The sequence below is a fragment of the Gavialis gangeticus genome, unplaced genomic scaffold, assembly GCF_001723915.1.
Source record: "Gavialis gangeticus isolate Ggan-Ray unplaced genomic scaffold, GavGan_comp1, whole genome shotgun sequence".
Classification (NCBI taxonomy): Eukaryota; Metazoa; Chordata; order Crocodylia; family Gavialidae; genus Gavialis; species Gavialis gangeticus.
The window spans coordinates 126,191,097-126,192,826 of record NW_017729025.1 but is presented as its reverse complement, the minus strand read 5'-3'; the positions used below and the strand labels follow the sequence as shown (position 1 = coordinate 126,192,826).

The 1,730-nt window shown below is 51.2% G+C and overlaps 1 protein-coding gene across 4 annotated transcripts in view; it reads left to right on the top strand.

The window, feature by feature from the left end:
• Positions 1-6: 6 nt before the first annotated feature.
• Positions 7-1,730, top strand: part of WT1 (Wilms tumor 1) — a 65,879-nt gene continuing 64,155 nt past the window's right edge. For all 4 annotated transcript variants that reach the window (XR_002097756.1, XR_002097755.1, XM_019519523.1 and 1 more), the window contains exon 1: positions 7-129. Coding sequence is in view for 2 of the 4 variants with exons in the window: in XM_019519523.1 (XP_019375068.1) it covers positions 66-129 (64 nt within the window). In the remaining 2 variants the exon portion in view is untranslated. The remainder of the gene's footprint in view (positions 130-1,730) is intronic.

Sequence of the window (1,730 nt, the reverse complement as noted above, 5' to 3'; positions counted from 1 at the left end):
CCTGCCGCTACGGCCCCTTCGGCGCCCCGCCGCCCCCCAGCCAGGCGCCGTCGGGCCAGGCCAGGATGTTCCCCAGTGGCCCCTACCTGCCCAACTGCCTGGAGAGCCAGCAGGCCATCCGCAACCAGGGTAAGCCGCGCCGCCGCCGGCCCCGCTGCCCTGCCTCCCCGCGCCGGGCGTGCACGCCCCCTGCCCGGGCCCGGGGGGCTATTAACACGCTTGCCTTCGCACGAAACGGGAGCCACGGGCAACGCACAAAGCCTTGGCTGGGGGAGGCAGCCGGGGACGGTCCTGCTTGGAGCGGGGCTCGGACGAGGTGGCCTCCCGAGCTCCCTTCCAGCCGGGTTGCTGGGATTCTGCCATCCCATCTAATCGCTTCCTTCCAGCTCCTGCTGCGATTAAAACTTCTGCAGCTGTAACTGGGAGCGGCGGTGGCTGGGGGGAGGCGGTAAAAAAACGCCCCTCCAGCAAGCTACAATAACTCAGGTTCAGTTCCCATCCCGTTTGGCACCGAGACGGCTGTATTTTTATATACGTTTTTTATTTTGCGAATCTCTCTCTCGCTTGTTTGGTTTCTTTTCTGTTCTTTCTTTTTTTTGGGGGGGGGGGTTATCCAAAATAGTAGGATTTTGCTGGCTAGTAGCTGCTTAAATTAGATTAGTAGCTGGTTAGATTAGATTAGGATGCATTAGATTAGTAGTTGTTAGATTATATTAATAGTTGGTTAGATTAGATTCGAATAGATTAGATGTGTAGTTGGCTAAATTGTATTAGTTGGTTAGTTTATGTTAGATTAGTAGTTGATTAGATTAGATTTGATTCGATTCGATTCGATTAGTAGTTGGCAGATTAGATACTTCTTTAAAAACATAGCAGCACTCGCAGGAAACCTGGTATGGGAAACCCAGAGCCGCAGTCCTGTTTGAGGGCATCGCTTCCTCAATGGCACAACAAATTCAATATGCATTTACGAATAATAAGACATTTCGGATAATCAGAGAGGAAAGGATGAATTTAATTATTCCCGCTCCTTTTTTTTAAGGATAGGGCTCGTGAACAGTGCGGGGGCCCGACCTGCCTTCCAGCGGATCGGACACTGGAAGTGCATTTTCCAACATCCGCGTTAAGGCTGAGTTTGTCCTCCGGGATGAGTCGGGTCTTGGCAAGGCTGGAGCCCGTGTGCCTTCCTCGTTGCCCGCGGGGAACCTCATTCGTAGGCCGCCCCCCTGGCAAGGACACTGGCCTTGCAGGAGCAATAGCATCCCTTTCGAAACTAGAAGCGTGGGTTGGGGGGAAAGGGCTGCATCGAAAAAGAAACTCCCCCAGCATCCGCATTTCATACCTAGCAGTTTATTAGAAATGCAGCCCTGGACACTGAAAAGGTAACAGCCGTGGTTTTGGATCTGTTTGGTTGTTTAAAAAAAAGGAAGTAAACGGCTGGTTAGTGAAAGCCATCATTGGATTAATTATTGGAAGCTTGTGTGGGGGGAAGGAAGGTACGGACTCATTGATTTGACACTTAGACTTGTGCGAGAGGTGGAGGGGAGTCACCCTCTTTATACCGAACGGTAGCTGAAAATCAGGATCTCTTCTACTTTTAGTTGAGCTGATAGGAAGCCAAGGGCTTTCCGTGATTGCAAACCTTCCCATTTCCAAATACCTGCCCTAGTTTTGTTGTGCTAGGTTGTGTTTTTTTTTTTTTTAAACAGTCGTTGCCCTCGGGCTGATGC